Source organism: Dasypus novemcinctus, chromosome 11, assembly GCF_030445035.2.
Source record: "Dasypus novemcinctus isolate mDasNov1 chromosome 11, mDasNov1.1.hap2, whole genome shotgun sequence".
Taxonomy (NCBI): Eukaryota; Metazoa; Chordata; class Mammalia; order Cingulata; family Dasypodidae; genus Dasypus; species Dasypus novemcinctus.
Genome location: NC_080683.1, coordinates 75,488,506 through 75,509,813, shown reverse-complemented (window position 1 = coordinate 75,509,813; position 21,308 = coordinate 75,488,506). Strand labels below are relative to the sequence as shown.

General features: G+C 36.3%; 1 protein-coding gene across 1 annotated transcript in view; it reads left to right on the top strand.

Moving 5' to 3' along the window:
• ASCC3 (activating signal cointegrator 1 complex subunit 3) overlaps positions 1–21,308 on the top strand; it is a 465,644-nt gene that overhangs the window by 428,268 nt on the left and 16,068 nt on the right. Inside the window, exon 37 of the mRNA XM_058307189.2 lies at positions 2,403–2,627. Within this exon, the coding sequence (XP_058163172.1) occupies positions 2,403–2,627 (225 nt within the window). The remainder of the gene's footprint in view (positions 1–2,402; positions 2,628–21,308) is intronic.

Here is a 21,308-nt window from a genome sequence, read left to right as displayed (position 1 = left end):
TTTTTCAAGGAATTTGTGCATTTTATCTCAGTTGGCAAATTTTTAAGCATATTCTTATTTTAGTATCTGTAAAATATGATGTATTCTTTCTCATTCCTGGTAATGTGTTTCTTCTCTCATTTTTTCCTGATCAATTTGGCTTGAGGTTTTTCAATTTTATTGATTTTCCCAAAGTCCCAGCATTTGGTTTCATTGACTTTCTTCGTAGTTTTCCTGTTTTATATTTCATTAATTTCCTCTTTAATCTTTATTATTTCATTTCTTCTCTTTACATATTTTAATTGCTCTTCTCTTTGTAGTCTCTTAAAATGGAAATGAAAATCATCGATTTGGAACCTTTCTTCTTTTACTAATGTAGATATTTAGTTTAATATATTCCCTTAAGTGCCACTCTTCTGACATCCCACAAAATATGTTTCCATTTTCATTCAGTTCAAAATACTTTCTTTTTTTTAAAGATTTATTTATTTATTTAATCCCCCCCCCCTTCCCCAGTTGTTTGTTCTCTGTGTCTATTTGCTGCGTCTTGTTTCTTTGTCCGCTTCTGTCATCGTCCGCGGCAGGGGAAGTGTGGGCGGCGCCATTCCTGGGCAGGCTGCTCTTTCTTTCGCTCTGGGCGGCTCTCCTTACGGGGCGCACTCCTTGCGCGTGGGGCTCCCCTACGCGGGGGACACCCCTGCGTGGTGCGGCACTCCTTGCGCGCATCAGCACTGCGCATGGGCCAGCTCCACACGGGTCAAGGAGGCCCGGGGTTTGAACCGCGGACCTCCCATGTGGTAGACGGACGCCCTAACCACTGGGCCAAGTCCGTTTCCCTCAAAATACATTTGAATTTTACTTTTGACTTCTTCTTTGAAATGTGTTATTTACTTTCCAGAATTTGGGGATTTTCCAGGGATATTTCCATTGTTTATTTCTAATTTAATATTATTGTGGTCCAAACATAGCTTGAATTCTTCTAAATATATTGAGGCTTGTTTTATTGCCCAGAATATGGTCTATCTCAGTAAATGTTCTCTATACTCTTGAGAAGAATGTATATTTTATTGTTGTTGGATGGAGTGTTCTATTAATGCCAGTCAGCTCAATTTAGTTAACAGTGTTGGTCAATTCTACTATATCCAGACTTTTTATCTGTTTCATTTTGAATAGGTTTCATTGATGTCATTATTTTCACTAATCTTTTCTTCTGCCTTTTGTATGCTTCCATTAATGCCATTCGGTGTATTTTTCATTTCAGATATTGTAGTTTTCATCTCTAGAGTTTTGAGTTGGGTAGCAATCGCTTAACTTTTTGAACATTTGGAATACAGTTATAATAGATGCTAACTCTTAAGATCTTTGTCAGTTCTGGATGGGTTTCCATTGATTGATTATCTTCCACATTATGGATCATGTTTTCCTGCCTTTTTGCATGGCTGATAATCTTTTATTGGATACCAGAAATTGATAATTATTCCCTCTTGAGTGCATGTATATTTTTGTATTCCTATAAATATTCATAATATTTGTTCTGGAATATAGTTAAGTACGTTGGAAACAGTTTAATCACTTTAGATCTTGCTTTTATGATTTGCTAGGCAAGTCCAGACTAGTAGTCATCCTCAGGCTAGTTATTCCCTGATACTTAGGTAAGACCCTGTGCCTTGTGAATTATGAGTTTTTCCAATTTACATTGTAGAAACAGACACTATTCCTGGCCCTGTTTGAGTCCCTGGCACTATTCCCTGTAATAGTTTTGGATGGCTCTTTTTCTGACTGTGAGTAGTTTTCTGACATGCAGCCACTATTCATTACTCTGCAGAATACTCAAGGGGAAGCCCTCTGTAGATCTCTGATACTCTCTTTGTGCAGCTGTCTACTGTGATACTCTTTTCTAGCCATCTCAATCATTCTGTGCTCTCAGCTTCATCTCTTCAACTCAAGGCATCCTCTGTGTCCTCCTGGATTCCCTCTCTCTGCACTACCCCTAGAAACTCTATGCAGTAAGCTAGTGTAGTGGTAGGACTCAATTCTGTTTCTCACACTTCATAGAATTTGTTTATCTTCCCTGATGGACTCTCAGTTTCTGGTTCACTGCTTTGGGCCTAGTGTCAGCATAGTGTCTGATGCCTAGTAGGTCAGCTATTATTCTTGTTGACTATTTGAAAAAGAACATTCATAAATTTCAGGTGTATTGTTCATTACTAGCTTTTACTTATATATTAATAACGATATTTAAGAAATCAAATTTATAAGGGATATGGTTATTTAAGGTTTTCTGAACTGTTTTAATGGAAAACTAAATACAGTGATTATACTTTTGATCCAGCAGATAGATAGATAGATAGAGATATATACATGTGTATGTATGTATGCATGTATGTATATACATGTATGTGGGTGGTTTGTTTGTTTTTCAGGATGCAGAAGAATATACAGATTTGCCAGTAAGACACAATGAAGATCATATGAATAGTGAACTGGCAAAATGTCTTCCCATTGAATTAAATCCTCATTCGTTTGACAGCCCCCACACCAAAGCACATCTCCTGCTACAGGCACATCTCAGCCGAGCCATGCTGCCCTGCCCAGATTACGACACTGATACCAAAACAGTCTTGGATCAAGCTCTCAGAGTATGTCAGGTATGAATGTCATTTAATACCTACATTTTCTACCATCATTTCTGCCTTTTGTTCCCCCTGTTTTGGGATAAAGTATACTTGCATTTAAATTTTGTATTATAGCATTGTTGAGAAAAACCTAGTGAATCAAATCAAGAATTTGCAAAGGAAAAGTAAAATTAATTTGCAATAAGGTGACAGTTTCAGTCATTCATTCAAACAAAATTTGTTGAGGAAAAATTTAAATACCTGGCACTTTTCTAAGCACTGAACTCAGTGGATATTTAATGAATGATATTATTGATTGATATCATAGAAGCTACCTTTTACTACTAAGATGGAAGAGTCTCTACTGTTACAGGCTTCACCCAAGATGGTGATAATAAAACATGTAAAGGAAATATAAATATTTATATTTTATGTAATTAAAGATATATATTTGAAGGTGCTGTTTTGCACTGTTGGTTAGCATTATGTTCAGGAACTAACTCACTTTGATAAGATGGCATTCAAGAAACAATTGAAGGAAGGGAGAGAGCCATAAAGTTATCTGCGGGAGTATATTCCAAACACTAAGAAAAGCAAGTTCCAAGACCCTTATGACAGAACTTATATGGCATATTCAAGGAAAATCAAAGAGGCCACTATAAGAGAAAGATGTGTATAAAAATGGATGATTAGAAACTAATTCAGAGAGAAACAGAAGTGGAAAATGTAGAGAGAAAGAGCCCTTGTAAAACTATGGTAAGGATTTTGGATTTTGCTCTGAATGAGAAAGAAGGTACAACAACAGTGGTTCACTAATGTTTACATTAGTTATATCTATCTATATTTACAATAGTAATTAATTAAACCTGAGAAAATTTCCAAATATTAATTCATTTTAAAATAACCCATTCATAGTAAACCCATTCATGTTAACATAAATAACATGATTTTTCATGAAAGATAACCATATTTTCCAAAACATTAAAAAAGTTAGTGAGAAGTGTGGCATTGTTTCACATTTTTGGAAATCTCTTTAATGTCTAATTAATAGAAGTCAGCTAGATTCATATTTCTCCTTTTATAATCAGTTTCATTTAATATAATGTTTTAGTTGAAATACGTGAAGAAAATCCAACCCCACAGAAGTTTGTAGTTGGAAAAGGAAGAGTATTATTTTAATAGCCTTTTCAGATAATTGTGGATATTCTTCATTGATCCTACACAAAATCTTGACAAGTGGTATTTCTTGAAGATTAGTTGCAACATGGAATATGAAACCAGACAATGAACTTTTCATACCTTGAATGTTCTAAAGATAGGCAAGAAATGATGAAGACTTGGTCATATGGGTGATGTCAGTGAAAATTGATTGGATCCTGTATGTATTTTAAGGGGAACAAACAGAATCTGCTAATTGATTAGATGAGGATGTTTAGAGAAAGAGAAGAGCCAAAGATAATCCCAAATCTTTTCTCCAGAGGAACTAGAAGGATGGACTTGCCATTTATTGGGAAACAATTTCAAGAGTAAAAGGTTTTGGTAGGGGAAGTACACGTAAGTTGTTGACATTGTGAAGGATTTTGATTTTCTACATTATACCTTTTTTGACATTTCTGTAATTTAAAAAAATGTTTAAAATTTTTGAAAGACTTAAGTTGTTTCTAAAGGTAGACTAAGTAAGTCTGTGAAAATATGTGTACAATATATACATTATAGCATTGTTTGCAAATTAAAGGTTTGGAAATAACCTAAATATCTTTCAGGTTATTGAACACTGTAAAATAGTACAATTCCATTAATGAATTCTATATATCTACATCTATAAATGAACATTGCTGTAAGTTTGTATCTACCTAGAGAGAGAGTCCAGAGTGGCATCCACCAAAATATTAACAGTAGCCATCTCTAGGTATTAGAGTTTGGGATGATTTTTAATTTCTTGTTTATGCATATCTTGTTTATGTATTTATTGTTTTAAAATGAGCCTCCAATATTCTTACCCAAAAAAAACCACAATTTATTATTTTTAAAAATAGGGTTGCTTTATAAAGTAGAGTAAGCATAAGCCATCAGGAATAAGAACGGAAGTAAGGTTGTAATAAACTCATTAATTTTTGACACCTTTTGTAACTAACACATGGTTTACTTCTCTAGGAAGATGTCTTGCCACTCTTTATTAGTCACACTTTATAAACAAAGGTTAAAGTTCCTAAAGTTTTAGCTGTCACCCTGGATACTCATTTGTGTTTGCTAAACTTTTTTTTTTCTGCAAACACTGACCTGTTAATGAACCCTAGGATCAGTAAGGGTTAGAGAGAAGTTGCAAGAGGAATTAATTTTTTAGACATAGCATCAACCCTGTTATACTTACAGATATACTTGTAGGTATGTATATCATGTGTAAAAATTATAATGCATGCTTAAGTTATTGATACTTTCTTTTTCAGCACTAAGTCAAAAAAATGATTCAGAGGCTATACAATAATAGAAATATGAAATTTCCAAGAGTCTGTTCTAAATTTACTAAAGGGAAAAGAATTTAGTCAGGTACTTTTAGGCTCTATTCAATAATTTTGGATACAGTGTCATGGGATGATCTTTATAATTCTTGAATTATTTTATCCTTCTAAATAACATCTGTTATTTTCCCTCTAATTATAAAAGTAGCACACTTCACTGTAGAAAATTTGGAAAAGCAATGTATTAAAATCAAAGCAATCTGTAGCAACTACCGCTGAATATGAGGCTCTTTTCTTTTTCAGTGATTTTTAAATAATAAAAAATTAACTTTTAAAGTAATTTCAGGCTTATAAAAAGTTTGTAATAATAGTAAAATGGCCTTTCCTGTAGCCATTACCCTGTTCCCCAATTGTTAACATCTTATATAACCTCAACCCTTAAATAGACCTATTGACTAATCTACAGATCTTACTCAGATTTCATCAATTTAGTATCTTGTGGGGCTGTATTTTGACATTATATAAATATCCCATTTCTCATCATACTTTCATACACTATTAGCATCCATCACTGATTTTTTCCTAACATAGTTATTACTGTGGTGATTTTCTATCTCCATTATTCCTTCTCTATATATTAATTTGGAATTCTACTCTAAGGAAGAACTTTCCCTTTTTCCCAATTTATTTATTCATTTTATTCAGTTATTTATTTGTGGATGTTTGTTTTATTGTTGGGGAAAATCCATTACTCACTATGCTGCTCAAAATGTCCCAGAGTCAGCCATTAGGAGCCTCTCAAGTTGACTCCTAAATCCTTTTGACATGCCTATCCTTTCTTGAACACTCTTCTTACTTTCTTGCATCTTGTTCGTTTGTACCAGTCCTAGAATTAGGTATTTTTCCAAGGAGCTTGCTTCATTTTATTAGAAAATGGCTTCAGAAAGTAAAATCTGGTTGCACTTATCAATATTTGGGTATAATTGCTTCTTGACCATTTTAGTGGACAAACCCAGGAAATATAAATATATGTATATATACACACACATACAGACTTCTGTACCTATTTGTACACTTATTAATCCGTGTATGTATATATGTTGTGTTTGTATGAAAATATATGTTTGCAATATGTATTCATATGTGTTTATAAAACCATGAATTCATTCTGACAATTGCAATTCTAATCCAACATCAAAGGGTTATTTTAGCCTTTAATCTCTTTAATTTGTAACTTCTTTCTCCATCACTGAAAATCCTGATTCTCATTAACCACAATATATTTACTTATTTTCTCAATCCTAGAATACCTATGGTATAGTTTTAGAATTACTAACCTTGACCCCTACAAAAATGCAAAAATAAATTTACTGACTAGAATATAAGAGTTGTATACAGTCATTTTTTTGTCTTTGAAGGCCTTTTTTATATTTGCACACACAAGTGTGTGCTTACCTTTTTTCTTTTTTACGATTTTACACAATGTTATTTAATAACTTTTTTAATATATCAATTTATACCATTAAGTATTTGTCTCAAGCTTCATTTCTAATGGCCTGTTTTTTTCCTCCATATGAATAAATCATGATTTATTTAATGAATCCTCTACTAGACATTTGTGTTTGTAATTTTTCTCTAGAAGTATAAGCTTTAGTTTTGATCATCTACAATGTTTGACTTTGACTTTTCAGAAACTACCTGGAAGGAAACTTAGTTGTAAAGAGCAGATATCTGTCCTAAATGCTCTCAATCCTGCAGTTTCCCTGTAGGAATGTGATAAAATTAAACAAGTCAGAAAGAGAAAGAATAATAGGATTGCCAGTGGAAAACTTGGGGAGAAATCAAGAGTTAATAAAATTTTCCATGACTGATTCACAATTCTAATTATTGTACTCTGTTCTCGTTTGATATGTGGATACCATTGGCCATGGAAAGCTTTGGTCCAAGAAGTTCTCCATGCTGCAGCTTAGTTCGTTGATAGAAAATCATACTACAGCCCTCATGGGACATCAGCATGACCTAGTGGTCTGTGGATGGGCCTCTCAGCCACAAGCTCTGACTGTAAATTCACTTCTGCTGCTGTTTTAATATAAGGCCCTTGGGTCTGATCCAAAACACCTTACCAAGACTAGGGCATTAGTTTATATTTTCAAAATAAACAATGATTTTAAGACCCCAGGAAACAGGTCTTAGTATCCTCATTCTTTGTAGTGCTTTTATTTCCTTGCTTTATTATAACTATTTTAACTCTGTTATTTTCAATTTCTTTTATTTTATAGAAACATAACTTTTGTAAGAGCTGTCATTTAGATTATGAAAACTTTAGTTTTGACTAGCCATATTATGGAGAATCTTACAAAAGAAGAAAAACTTTATTATACTTGTATTTCTCCTGGCTTGAAGTCAGAATGTACCATGCAGTCTGCCCCCACTTGTCCTGTCGCATTTTAAATTATGAGTAATTTTTTGAGTTGAGGGTTTTTTGTCTTGGGTCCTTTCTATTTAAATTTTACTGATAACTGGCATATCCATTTCCATCTTGCCCCAAAAATAATAAAAGTAAAAGTTATTGGTATTTATCTCCTTTTTTAAAATCTGCTTTAAATGCTCTAATTTGTAAACTAATTATGTAATTGATTATCCTTGCTCTTCACCTTTGAAACCCTCTTCTTGAGAGCTAACTGTAAAATATATCTAAAATATAGTACAGAAAGAAAGAACTTTCTTTGCTGGAAGTATCAAGGAAAAATTTTGCTAACCTTTATGTGAAAATTACAAATTTCAAGTGTAAGTATTAAAAATTAAAATATCATCTCAATTCTCCAAATTCAATGACAAAATCAGAACTGGCTATTAAGTGCCTGTTCTGATTAGCTCTCTGGCTCACACCATTGATTATCAAGGGGCAAAGAAATTAGTATCCAGAGTCAATCAACTCTGTTAAAGGTGATGTTGAGGCAGTCAGTTCAAAACCAAATGGAGATATCAAGATGTTAATTTTTTTTCTAATGTCTTTGTTTTTTGTTTTTTAAAGATTTATTTATTTAATTAATTCCCCACGCCGCCGCCCCCCCCCAGTTGTCTGTTCTCTGTGTCTATTTGCTGTGTCTTCTTTCTTTGCCCGCTTCTGTTGTCGTCAGTGGCCCGGAAAGTGTGGGCTGCGCACTTTCTTTCGCACTGGGCGGCTCTCCTTACAGGGGCACTCCTTGTCCGTGGGGCTCCCCTACGCGGGGACACCCCTGCGTGGCACAGCACTCCTTGTGCGCATCAGTACTGCACATGGGCCAGCTCCACACGGGTCAAGGAAGCCCTGGATTTGAACCGCGGACCTCCCATGTAGTAGACGGACACCCTAACCACTGGGCCAAGTCCGTTTCCCTTTCTAATGTCTTTGATTCTGTGAAGTACCACATGTGTTTAAGTTACTGTCATCTTCATTTAAATACAGTACCAAACCAGATAGTGTGAGGATAAATATTTATATCTGAGTCATTCCCACTATCTCCTATTTGGTATTTACATCAAAACTTCCCAGTAACTGAGATTTCTGGTGAATGATGTAAAGCAAGAAAGACTATTGGAGCATTCTTAGTGAGCTGAAAATCAGAGGGCTGTGTGAATCAAATGTTAATTGTGGGAAGTGATGCGGCTCAAGTAATTGGGCACCCATCTACCATATGGGAGGGCCCAGGTTTGATCCTTGGGGCCTCCTGGTAAAGGTGTGCCCACACAGTAAGCCCGTGCCCACATGGTGAGCCTTGCAGCAAGATGATGACACAACAAAAAGAGAGAAGAAAGGGAGAGTCAAGGTGAAATGCAACAGAAACCAGGAACTGAGGTGGCACAAGTGACAGGGAACCTCTCTCCACATTGGAGGTCCCCAGGATCAAATCCCGGTGAATGCTAGAGGAAAAAAACAAGAAGAAAAGACAAAAAAAGAGAAATAGACACAAAATATAACACACCAAATGGACACCAGGCAGCAAAAACAGCAGTGCAGCGGGGAGGAAGAGGAAAAAAATGTTAATTGGGCTGTCACCTTGCTTCGTTTATTTGGGAAAGTTTCTTTCAGGAGTAGTAAATGTCAGGCTTATCCTTCAGCTAATTTTATCTAGCCTATGGCCTGTCTTAATAGATCCAAACATTTGTGTGCATTTTAAGATATTTTAAAGAACTTTAGCAGCAATACCCTTAAAGTCTACAGGATAGTGATGTTACATCATGAAAGGAGAACACACACACAAAGAAATGTAATATTCCACATTTTCCAAGTCAAGTGTTTAAAGAGTTTTTTCCCCATTGATTGGAAAGATCTCTGGGAATCCTATAGTTCCAAATGAAATTTGGAACTAATGTATACTAAATACCAAATTTCTATCCCAATATTAAGGTAATTGCATGCCATCCCTGTCCCCCGCCATACCCCAAAATTACTATGTAATGATGGTCCCTAAGGCAGACCATCATAACAGTGGTGGCAGTGGTGGAGAGCATTTGAGGGTTTTCCATTGTACCAGGCTCTGTTCTAAATCTGTTATACTGAGTCATTTGTCACAGTACTCCAATGAAATAGTACAATTATTGCCCTCATTTGCCAGATGAAGACTAACTTTCCCAAAATCACATCATAAAACAACAGCCTTCAGCACAGATTTTATACAATAGAAGTTTATTTCAGTGGATTCCATTTGTCCTCTAAAGATTGGTTTAAAAAATTGTGTTTATGGTCTAGTGAGAATTTGTTTTATAATGTGGAAACAACTTCATGGGAATTTCTCATTTTTTTACCCAGAATTCCCACCAGACCATGAATTATATTTGTAAATTAATCCCTCCTTTTTCAGTGTATATCCAAATCACTTCCTTTTAATTATTCTGTTTCCAGTTTCAACAGTCTGCCTATAATTACTTTAACCACTTTCTGAGAAGGACTTGTTAATATGCTTAAATATTTGTAACTGCTTTATTCTATCACTCTACAGTATCCAGTTGATATGCTGTTTGCCTTTTTCTATCAACTGCTTATGAATCCTTCTCATGGTTTTTATATTATGTAAGATAGACCCATGGATTAACAGTTTGCTTTCCCATGTGCTCTGCCAAAACTACAATAATTGGATACAGTTGGGGAAAGACCAGATCACTAATAAATGATAGGGAAAAAGGGGAATGCCTTCCTCTGGGTCAGCTGGGGAGCCTGGGAGCCAGTAGATTACAGGCTTTCTTTAGTGGGAACACTAGGCCCAGACTACTACTAAACCATGTCCAGTTCACCACCCCTCCCTCAACACAGATTTTCAGACACTAACTCCTGCCTCAAGGCTAGGCACTATCTGTAGGCATCTGCCCTTACCTCCCCAACACTCCTCTCAGGCCAGCATACCCAGCCCCTCTACCAGGAAAGATGGCCTTCTCTTTGATATAGGGCATGAAAGGCATAGTGGGGGCCCCAGGTTTCCCATCATTCCCTGTATATCTGTATAAATAAATGGGATTTTCAAGGAGCCCCCACCTAACCCCCACCATTGTTATCACTATATTCCTCTATTTCACTCTCTTCTTTTGGATTCCATCCTGTGCTCTCTTGTCTCCCTTCCAGGTTCTTATTCATAAACCCCACTCTCTTGTGCCCCTGGACTTGTATCAAAACTTGTCTCAATAACCCTTTGCAAATAACCCTACAATAAATAGTGTATGCCCTATATGCATGTGAGAACAACCTTTACATAGGTTTACTATTAAAGCACACACATGTTTTATATGACCCTCTCATTCTTTTTTTTTAACTTTATATTTTAAGAAATTTTAGATTACAGAAAATTTGCATCAAAAATGTAGGGGATTTCCATATACCCCCACTCCCTCGCCCTCTCACATTTTCCCCTATTAATAGCATCTTACATTAGTATGGTACATTTGTTACAATTGATGACCAAATATTGAAGCATTGCTACTAACCATGGTCTATAGTTTTGTTTACATTATGGTTTACACTTTGCACCATGCAATTTTATAGGTTTTGACAAGATGTGTAATGCCCTGTATCCATCACTGTAATACCATGTGGAACAATTCCATTGCCTTAAAAATATCCTATATTCTTCCTGTTATTCACCCTCTGCCCCCCAACCCTCTGGTAACCACTATCTTTATATCAATGTTACAAATTCTTCTGTTACTACAATAATAATAAGTCTACTTTGGTCCATGATTGCATTCCCCCTTATGTGTGTGTATTCCTCAGTCTTGAGGGTTTTGGGATGGTGATGCCTTCTCTGCTTCTAAATGAGAGGAGGCTTAGATCTTATGGGGAAAATGGAAGGAACTTTTTGCTTGCAGTTGTCAGTACTCTTTGCTTTGGGGGATGGGGGTTGTCCATCATCATCATTTTGTTAGTTGTCCTAAATGAGTATGTGTGGCTATAACTCTACTGAGATTCAGGGCTCAACTGGCATATGAACAGACCAAAGATTTAAGTCTGGGATATAAATGTAGCATAACCCTCTCGTTCTTTAAGAGTTGCCACCCTCTTTTGGTTAGGTTCTTTCTTAGCCTCTTTTGCTGACAATTATAATATCATCACCATTAATGGAATTCCCTAGAGGCAGCTTTTGCTCGTCCACTGGTCCTTTTTGAAAAATTTAAAGTTCTAGTAGCAATATGCAGTCTCAGAAATCCCTTGCCACAGATGTGGATCTACTGACTCCCGGAAGATAGCAGGCATCCTCTCTTACTATTGAAAGAGTGTAAAAATATGTATTCTGCATGCCAAGACATATGTTTTTTATAGATTTAATTTGTGTTCCATTGCCCAAATGGAAGTAGGCAAAGGTATACCAAGGTAACTGCCTTCAAAATATTTTAGGTGATTCAGTGCCTCAAAGGAAGACTTTTAAGGAGCTAGTAAGTTCTGGTGGATACGTTTCTATTGTTTCTTCCATCTAACTTTAATATAAGAAGTCATCACTTTACATTATTTTCTTAATGCCCAAGTCTTTTTGACCAAGCCTCCAGCCTTTCTTCTTTTTCATATGTGAGACAATGTGTTCCTCACAAACTGTTTGTTTCCTGGTGGCCAAGGCAATACCTTGCAATGGGTTGACTTAAACAATGGGAATTTTTTGGTACACGTTTTTGAGGCTAGGAGGAATCTAAAGACAAGTTGTCATCAAGGTGATGCTTTCTCCCAGAAGACTGGCATTCTTCAGCTGACTGCTGGTGATCCTTGGTTCTTGGCTTTTCTGTCAAATGGCAATGCACATGGCATCCTGTCCTGGCTTCTCCTCTGTCTTCCTGGTAAAGTTTACTTTCAGCTTTGGCTGCTTCCTCTGTGGTTTACTCTCTGTGTGATGTTCACTCTGCTTATAAAGACTACTGGGATCCAAATTAAAGCCCAACCTGATTCATTTGGGCCTCAGTTTAACTGAAGTAACATCTTCAAAAAATCTTATTTATAATGGGTCCACACCCACAGGAATGGATTAAATTTAAGAACATGTTGTTCTCGGATACATAGTTCTAAGCCACCACATATACCATTCAAATTAATATTGAAATGTTCTAATTCATCGTACTGTCTGTCATAAAAGGTGCTATCCAAAATATAAGTTTAACAAGCTCAAAAGTAGAAACCATCCTACAGTGTGTCAACTGAACTGGTATACCTTCTTCCTTTCAGAGAACTTTCTTAAATTTTCAAAAACCAATTCCTAAATTTTATTGATGGGGTAGTTGTTTAGCCTAAACTTGAAAATAATAATTTGACCTCTTTGCCTTCTCTAACAACTCTGATAAACTCAAATTGTATCATGTATCACATTTCAAATAATGCCAACTATTTTCAACATGCACCTATTTTGGAAACACATTTTATCTTCAATCTGTTTTTAAAAACATATTAACTGATAAACAAGATATGTGTGTGTACACATAGGTATACACATACATGTAAGAGTCTGAGAACAGGAAAGAAAAGGAATAGGAAAAGAAAAGGAAAGAAAAGGATAATGGAAACGAAAGAATGCTATGGGTAATTTTCATTTACTTAATTACTTTAACTGACTATACTGAACTCTCTATGTTATTACTGTAGCTGGGCCTATATTCCTATAAACAAATGATGAAATGATTCTCATTTGTAGTAGATAAAAAGCGTAGGAATATTGATGATGCCAGAAGGTAGACCTGCTATGAAACAGAGCTAACGTAACCTTTGAGGAGTATTTACAAACAGGTGTACTAAGACAGGATCAGTGGACTGTCAGTGTATTGAAGAATGTGTCAATTAAATAAAGGAGTTTTAGAACTTCAGAGTCAAATACAGTTAGCAGTGAAAATCGTCCAGGTATTGCTGAGCTTAACAAAGGAAGTGCTTGGTCAAATACTTAATCTAATACTTGTAAGAAATGTTTTAATATAGCAAATGGGATAAAATCTTCTGCATATTCTTAGAATCCTTTCAAATTTTTAAATGCTTATAATTAAACCAAATTGAAAGATTATCTTTAAGTAGACAATACAGCACAATAGTCTTCTTCAAATCGTTTTGGAAAAAACATGGGTAGATTGTAAGTAAATAATTTTATACTTCCAAATTTGGATTAAACATATATTTAGCAGTCTGTAATTTCAACAGTTAAATGCTGCTACCCAAATCTTTAAGGAGTCATAAAATGAAAATTACACTATTAAGTATATCTGTTCTATGGGTATGTTTCAAGGAATATTAATACTATAAGAATATATTTAGAAGATCTTGTATCATCCAAGATATGATTTATCAGTAGCTATTTATAATGCCACGGTTTATTATGGTGACTTGGACACTTGGACACAAAATAAATCTCAATATATCATGACTAAGTGAAAAGAACAAATATTTTACTTTTACCTTTCACAAGTGAAGACTTAAAAGGGGTATTTGTTGTGTGTGGATTCTCACAAACTTTTTAAGATTTTCTTCCAAATCTGAGTTTCTACCAACAAGTATGTTCTATCTGTTATAAACATTGGTGTGCCTTTATCAAATGTGTGGAGACAGAGTAAAGTCTAATTCAGGGTGCTTTCCTGGCCATATTACCAGGAGCTCATAACATTTTATTATTGAATGACTATTTAAAAACAAATAATTATAAATGAAACTAATCCTGAATAATTATTCTTCCAAATGCAAAGATTCACACTATGGTGCAGCATCCTAGTTGGTAGTTATTTTATCCTGTACTGAAGCCCTGTTTTAACTCCACAATAGACCACCAAAAGTACCACCTCAAACAAAGTGCCATTCCCTTCTACCACACATAACTGATGCATTTATCATTTCCTACACTAACACAAATGTGTGGATTTTGGGGTGTTAAACACCTTTATTTATTCTTGTGGATTTACAGGCTCTCTTCCTTCAAGGACTATAATATAATTTGGAAGGCTCTTTCCCCCTGGGTGACTTTACCTGTAAGCTTTAGTATGACAATTTGGTGATGGTTTATTGATGGTATGATGCTATTATGAAGAATCCTTCTACCCCCAGCTCCTCTCATCCTACCCACATAACAACCCTTTTCCCGGTTGGGGCTGTAGGAAATGAGTAATGCTTAACCCATTTGTGTGATCAATTCACTTAAGCAGCTACTGTGAAATGTTAATCACAACTTTAATTTGTACTGCATTAGCATTTTGATTAACTTGTAGGCTTGCTAGCGCACTTGAAGCGGTTTTACTCGTAGTTACAGCTCGGAAATGACTTTTTGATTAATTAAGTTTGTTAGACAGCAGCTGAGCTTCCTGAATGCTAACCTTCTGGGGGTAAAAGTTCAGGAGAAAGTTACTATGAACAACTGTTGCTATTGAAAGAGATTCTTATAAATGTACTTGCAACATTTTAATTATTGGCAAAATATTGTATCATTGCTTAAGAACTGACCTGAACCTTTAAAGGAGTATAGATTTCTGTCAGAAAACTTTTTCAGGTTCTCCCGTCACTGTGAAACTTGTGGGAGCCCTTGAACTAAATAGTGCATTTTCTAGCAGATTTGTATCTAATGTTTTAAGAGACTATTTAAGGTGGATTTCCACAGTGTTTTTCTAAACAAAGTTTTTATTTTAGAATAGTCTTATACTTGCAGGAAAGTTGCATAGATGGCACAGAGAGTTCCCTTATACTCCACAACCAGTTTCTAGTATTGGTAACATCTTATATTAGTATGGAACATTTGTCACAATTAATGAGCCAGTACTAATATATTATCATTAACTAAAGTCCATTCTTACTCAGATTTTCTTACTTTTTACCTAATGGGCTTTTCTGTGCTAAAATATTAATACAATTCAGATTATTACATTACAGTTGGTCATCATGTCTCCTTAGGATCCTCTTAATTGTAATAGTTTCTCAATTTCTGATGTTTTTGATGACCTTTCCATACTGTTTTGCATTCTCATGACATTTGAAAAATAACTTGCTTTTTATAAATTAAAAATCTTTTTCTCATTCTGATCTGTTTGTGTATTGCATTTACATCATTTAATTTGAACAGAAGTAGCAACATTATCTAGCCATTTCAATCTTGATTGTTATCTTATTTTGATGAAGTTCTTATCCCCGTACTATCTCTAGACACATTAGGACACTTATCAGGAGATAGGGGAATGCACAAAGGACTCCCTAAGGAGGAAAATAGATAAAGCGAGGGAGAAAAAAGGGTACAAGTAAATAGAATGCCAAGAAGGGGGTAGAGAGGTTGGCACTGAGCATCATCTGTCCAGTATACCATATGTATACCTTCTAGCTGCAGAATCTTGAAGACACTCTAAGGACTAAATTCATAGACTTCTTAAACTGAAGTTCAGATTTTAGGGGAAATTTCTTAGTAACAAACCTCAGGGGTAGATTTTATTATCTACGTGTTAACATACCTTTTTATGTACACTAAACCATTTTTTTTTTTTTTTTTTGATTGGTGGCCTAGGTTAGTAATTCTACCTTGCTGTGAAATTAACCTGATGAGGTCACAGTGCTCAGTATTCCTGTTTTACTATTGGATTATTTAAATCCAGAATTCAATTATGTTTCAAAAGATATTTAAAGCCTGCATATAAAATATTGAGATGTAATTATAACCAAGAGGTGGGTTAAAATTAATTAATTTGAGAATTTTAGATTTTTCAGAAGTTGTGTTAACAACAAATCCATTCATAGAGACAATACTCAATTAAATGCATTATGATTTTGTTGGAGGTTGATATCCTTTCGTTACATAGCAACAAAAAGAACAGTTGTAAGCCATCTTCAATATTTTTTGAAACAAAAGTAGTTATTTATAAATCAGCAGAGATGGTGGAGTATGTTGTAAAGAGCACAGTATAGGAAATTGGAAAACCAAGATCAAGCCTTAATGTCAGTACTTATTACCGGTGTGAATTATTACAGTCATTGAACTTTTATGAGTCTCAGTTTCTCAAACGGTGAAAAAGGTAATAATATTAACACTATTTATACAAATATTTTCATCACGCCATATATTCATACTGTCTATGCAATCTACCTTTATGTAATTCAGTGTTTGGGGCTTTTCACAGTATCTGTGTGAAACTTACTTTATTAAATATAAAATAGATATGTTGTCAAAGTTTACAAAGTATTATTTAAGTATAGTCTACAATAGCTGAAGATATAAAATATCTATAGATTTGAATAAATCTGTCCTTTGCAGAAATAGCAGCACACTATGAGTATGTGGTTGAATTTAAATGCTAAGACCAAGCCTGATACGCTTAGGGAATTCTTGAAATTGATTCAAAATAAATATTAATGTCATGAGATGCATCTAAATCTATATTTATGTTTAAAACAAAACAAAAAGTAAGTCTATATTTGGCATGCCTGTGGCTTCAGGAACTTTATAGCCTAACAGAATTTCCTTTCAGAGATTGTCTACTTTCTAAACTGACTCTTTTTTAATCTTTGCATAAAGCCAGGTACATTAGAAGTTGTTTTAGTTTCCCATATTGGTTTTCCATATGAGTTTTAAGGATGAGATCTGGGGTGTGTATAGTGTATGTGTCTTTTTGTTTTTGCCTCTCTCTCTCCTCATCCCTCTGTCTTCCTTCCTTCTTTCTCTCACTAAGGTACAGGCAAGCACACATACTATCACCATTTCAACATTCTCTTTGAAACTCCTGAGCTGGATAATTCTGGATAATTCTTTTCATTTCCCCAATAATAAAATGCCACCTCCTCTGGTGTTTCCAACCACTTTTTCTCAATCTCCTGCTTCTTTTATCCATGTTATGTAGCACATATCACCTAGGTACAACTTTTCTCCTGGACTTTAATCCCAATTCACATCAACACTATCCTTCCTTGGCCAGAGTTGCCATTCCTTGCACCTTTTCTAGCCCACTTCATTGTGCCCATGACCTCCATTCTATCATGAATAAAATCTCCCCTTTGTTTTCTACTTTTTCGAGAACACCCATACTGTTGCCTGACCCTAAGTGAAATCTGGCTGTCCTAGCCTACTCCTTCCCCTCATGCAAAGTCCTTTCTTCTGCTTCACCATCATGACCTAAGAACCTTCTAAAACTGTTTTTCAAAAAACATTTTACTTTTGCTGTCCATAAGCAAAAGAAGTTTTAGATTACAGAAAAGTTGCATCAAAAATATAGGGGATTTCCATATACTCTACCCCCCTCCCCTTCTTACATTTTCCCCTATTGATAACATCTTACATTAGAGTGATACCTTTGTTACAATTGATGACCAAATATTGACACATTGCTCCTAACCATGGTCTATAGTTTACATTATAGTTTACACTTTGCACCATGCAGTTTTACAGGTTTTGACAAAATGTGTAATGCCCTGTATCCATCATTGCAATATCATGCAGAACAATTTCAGTGCCCTAAAAATGCCCTGTGTTCCACCTGTTATTTCCTCCCCCTTCCCTCAGAACCTCTGGTAACCGCTGTCTTTATATCAATGTTACAAATTCTTCTGTTACTACAATAATAATGTCTTCTTTGGTCCATGGTTTCATTCTCCCCTTATGTTTGTTCATTCCTCAATCTTGAGGGCTTGGGGATGGTTATGCCTGCTGTGCTTCAGATTGCTGTAAGATTTCTTTATCAACAATCTCCCAAACTCTAGATCCCCTTCCCTACCTTCCTCAAAAACCAGATTAATAGTCTTCAGCTCCATTCCAGCCCTTATAGTCATCATAGTGGTTTTTTCATTTTCTTTTTCTTTTTTTAACATCTTGATCACATGTATCCCAAACTCCTAATGTTATATCCAACCATATACTATGGCCAAAGCCATAGTATCACCCTCTGAGAGTCTCTTCTCTGACCGCAACCTCTTTATCAGTCAGCCTAACTGAATATTTCTGTTGAAACTCTTAACCCCTTCCAGAAACCTTAGTTTATCAAACCCCTTACGGCTTCACTTGCCACTATAAATTGTATTGGCCCCAGAGTTGGTCATTTTGACAAAAATATCATTAGCACTCTAAAATCTCTTACCTCTCTGAGTAACTATCAACATATGAATTCTCTGCTTTTACCCCCAAATTGCTTCTTATTGCTGGAGACAATCACAAAACATTGCTAATTGTTTCTACTACAAATTCATGCTGGTGCAACTCCTGCTGTTCCAGTTTTTATTCACGTCACTGATTACCCTAAATCTCTTCCTTCTGTATTGTACCCCTATGTTATGGATTGCACTGTGTCCCCAAAAAGACACGGTCAAATGCTAACCCTTGGTCCTGTAAAATGTGAACTAATTTATAAAGCAGGGGAAGCAGATGTGGCTCAAGCAATTGAGCTCCCACCTACCACATGGGAGGTCTCTGGTTTGGTTCCCAGTGCCTCCTAAAGAAGAGGAGCAAGACAGCAAGCTGACGCAACAGGCAGGTGTGGCAAGCTGATGCAACAAGAGACACAAGAAGAAAAACATAATGATAGACACAACAAGCAGGGAACAGAGGTGGCTCAAGCAATTAAGTGCCTTCCTCCTACATCAGAGGTCCAAGGTTCGGTTCCCAGTGCCTCCTAAAGAAACAAGGAAGATGAACAGACACAGCAAGTGCAAACAATGAGGGGGTAGGGAGAAATTAAAAAATAAAAATCTTTTTTTAATTTTATAAATAGGATCTTTGAAAAGATGTTATTAGTTAAAATGAGGCAAAACTGAATTTCCCCTCTCAGTTTCCCCTCTTTGCACCTCAAAGCTTTTCTCTCATCAATGACAGTGTGTGAGGCCTTCTGTGACCCATTGAAGCCCCTTTTTTCAGTGAGGCCTTATCCCACTGAAGCCCCTCTTTTCTGAGGTTTTGTCCACATAACCCGATAACAGAAATCTCATCTCCCTCAGATTCCAATAGAGGAGGACATCTTATCTCTGCACAGCTTATTCTGTGCTTTGGTGTATGGTGATTTCTGTTTCAACTTGGGCTTTCTACCCCCAGCCTAAAGGCTGTTTAAGTCCACCTGGGGAGATGGAAAGTGAACTTTATAAAAACAAATAACAATATAATACGAATCAGTTGGCATTTTATTGCTGAAAGATAAAAACTTACAGAAAATAGATGCAAGCCTTAGAAACTAGCATCTATGCTAACTCCTCGATTTTTCAGATTAGGAAAATGAATGCCTGGTTCAGTGTCTTAAAGTTAATTTAGAGGTACAAGACTAAAATTCTCAGATCAAGTGTCTGCTGGTCTACCACACCATTTTCAAACCACTATGAAGAAAGGTTCATGAATTATACTTCTATTTATATTACATCCATACTTACTCCAAGTCCCATTATACCTAGTATTCACATCCATCACAGAATCTTCTAATTAAGAACCCCATTCGAATTCTATTCACTTTCCTCCACATCCTGAACTTTATGGACAGTATACTAAACAGATTAAAAGCAAGCATTTTGAGAGACAACCAGCAAGATGGCATTAGAGTAAGGAGCTCCTAGAGTCAGTAGAGTAATCACCCTGAGCTATCTAAAGCACCTGTCTGGGGACTCCAGAAGACCAGAAGGGCATCCTGCAACATCCTAGGAAGAATGGCAGTAGGAGACTGCCCACCTGCAGAGAAGATTCCTAAGTAGAGCACTCCATGCCACAGAGGCCAGTGCCCATCTTCCACTGGAGGCACAAGCTGCTTTGGGAGCTATTCCGCAGCTGGAATTGGAAGCTCCACTTCCCAAAAGCAGGGGAGGAAGAGACAGTTGGGCACCAACTTCAGCTACTGATTAGTAAACTCGGCTGGCTAAAGTATAACTCTATGAACAGCTAAAGTTTGAACCTGTCCATGTTGGAACGAGGCCGATGACCTCCATTTTGACTCTGCCCCCAGCACAAGGGGAAGCCCGGCAGACTGAAAATCACAGGGATGGTAAGGACTGGTTTCTTTCACCCAGATTGGTCTGCAGCCCTAGCCTAGGCTTCAGCCCCACTGCTAGCAGGGAGGAAGTTGGCAGGCCCTGCACCATCATAGCCAGGTAATTGTAGGTACATTTGGCACAGACTGAATAATCAGAAGTCCGCCAGGGCAACTACGGTCATGTTGGACGTGCACTACATAGATTGCTGCCCACAGCTGCAGTTCCATCCCCACCCCAGACAGGGGAGAAAGGGACATGAAGCTTCATCAGTCTCCCTGGGCAACTACAGCCTAGGCCTGCACAACTTGGATTATTTCACACAGCTGTGGCTCTGTCCCTACCTCTGGCAAAGGAGAAAGTTGGGGGAAGCTTCATTGGTTTCTTGGAGCAATGAGGGCAGCTTCAACATCCACAGCTTATAGTACCAACTACATCCTTGGCTCCTACTACACAACCAGCAAGGGAGAAAGGGCAGGAAGCCCTAAACTGAAGAGGAAAACTGTACCCTGAATAAATAGTAAACCAGATGCCAAGACACCAACAACAAAACTACAGTCCACACCAAGAAACAGGAAGATATGGCCCAGTTAAAAAAAACAAGATAAGCCTCCAGCTGACATAGAAGAGTTGAGACAACTAATCATAAATGTTCAAACAAATCTCCTTAATAAATTCAGTGAGATGGCTAAAGAGAGTAAGGTTATTACGAAGACATTGGATGAGCACAAAGAAGAATTTGAAAGCATGCATAGAAAAATAGCAGATCTTATGAGAACAAAAGGTGCAATAAATGAAATTAAAAATACACTGGAATCATATAATAGCAGATTTGAGAAGGCAGAAAAAAGGATTGGTGAGCTTGAA